Raw genomic sequence first — 1,446 nt, 5'->3', positions numbered from 1 at the left:
CTTTGGTTCCCCACCCACATAAACCAGGGTTCGCATCTTCCCCCAGAGTGGCCAAGGGTCCCGCTGCCAGCCCCCTCACCTGCTCCTCATCGTCCTTGGAGAGTTTTTAATTTTAAAACAAGCAGTGAGGGGAATTCCTTGGCATATCTTTTAAACGACATCAGTGAAATTAATTACTGGGAAAGTTCATTTCCACCAGAGCAGCCCTGTGCTAGTTAGTCTCGAGAGCAGACTTGGTGGTGAGTAGCTCCAGGGAGCTTCTCCTCAGCCCCAGGCTCTGGCAGTGACTTTCCCAATGCACGAGCGGGGAAGAACAGGGACGGCTCTTACCTGGCTGAGCCCATCCTGGTCCCAGAGAGAGCCGATGATGAATGCTACAAGCCGCCCTTCTTCAAACCAGCCAAGGGAGAGCTCCGGGCACAGGTTCAGAAAATGTCGGATCTCATCGAGGTGGAGGGGACAGTCCCCAGAGACAGATATAAAGGCTGCAAGGGGACGGTGGTGAGCACAGCAAGCGGGACCGAGGACACCCACACCCGGAAAACACCCCAGCACTGGTGTAGGGAGAAAGAGGGACACAGCCAGGAGAGATGGCAAGTGGCCTGCTGCCTGCTTGGCCTGAAGGAGCTCAAAGGGCATCGATGGCTCCAGGGAGCAGCTCTGCCCCTCCAGAAGCAGCAGCCCAGGGCCTGGCTCCCTGCTCTTGTTGCTGATTCCCTGGCTACAGCAGCGGGTGCTGAGATGAACCCTCCCTCCTGGCACCTCCGTGCCTGCCCTTGGGAGAGGAGGGAGAAATGGACTGGTGAGTCTGGCTGAGGGGAGCTGGGGGTGCCTGGGATGGAGGCGGGGGGGAGGTTCCTGGGGGTGCACCTCAAAGTCCCCCCGTGTGATAGGAGGCTGAGCACTGTGTCCTTCGTCCCACCTTCCCCCTCTCCTGTCTGCTTGTCTCTGTTTTGGGAAAGCTGCTGGTCCTGCTCCAGCATCACCACAAACCACACCAGCCCTGGGCAGCTGGCTGGGCTGGGGGCACCGTGATTCCCCACCTCCTTAATCACAGCCGCCCCCGCCTCGTGGAGGAGCCTGTGGTGGCCTGGCCAGAAGTCATGGCCGCTGGCTCCCTCCCTCGTCACGCAGGAGGGCATTGCATGGGGGCTGTGCCACCACGACATGGCCCCAAGGAGCACGAGGCACTGCTGGAAGGAGGGGACAGGGCATCTCTGGCCAATGCCACCAGACAGGACCCCCCCTGGGGCAGCCCCTTACCTTCCCGCTCGATCTCGAACACGCTGATGGCGTCCTCGGGGCTGAGGCAGCGGAACTCGCTGGCGGGCAGTGTGTGGCGGCGCTGGCCCCCGGGCGAGCTTCGGGGGGACCTCAGGTGGACCGGCTTCAGGAAGGGCAACGCGCTGAGTGCCAGCATCCTCCTCCCCCTCCCGCTCTGCTCTG

The 1,446-nt window shown here is 61.7% G+C and overlaps 1 protein-coding gene across 1 annotated transcript in view; it reads right to left on the bottom strand.

The window, feature by feature from the left end:
- The window catches only part of AANAT (aralkylamine N-acetyltransferase), a gene marked incomplete at its 3' end in the record, with an annotated part of 1,742 nt that extends 322 nt beyond the window's left edge, over nt 1–1,420 (bottom strand). The window contains exons 1-2 of the mRNA XM_009865490.1: nt 1,264–1,420; nt 275–485 (exon numbers count right to left, since the gene is read on the bottom strand). Coding sequence (XP_009863792.1) covers nt 275–485; nt 1,264–1,420 — 368 coding nt within the window. The remainder of the gene's footprint in view (nt 1–274; nt 486–1,263) is intronic.
- Nucleotides 1,421–1,446: the final 26 nt, after the last annotated feature.

This window comes from Apaloderma vittatum, unplaced genomic scaffold (assembly GCF_000703405.1).
Source record: "Apaloderma vittatum isolate BGI_N311 unplaced genomic scaffold, ASM70340v1 scaffold24352, whole genome shotgun sequence".
NCBI lineage: Eukaryota > Metazoa > Chordata > Aves > Trogoniformes > Trogonidae > Apaloderma > Apaloderma vittatum.
The sequence above is the reverse complement of the archived record's forward strand: the minus strand, read 5'-3'. Positions and strand labels throughout refer to the sequence as shown.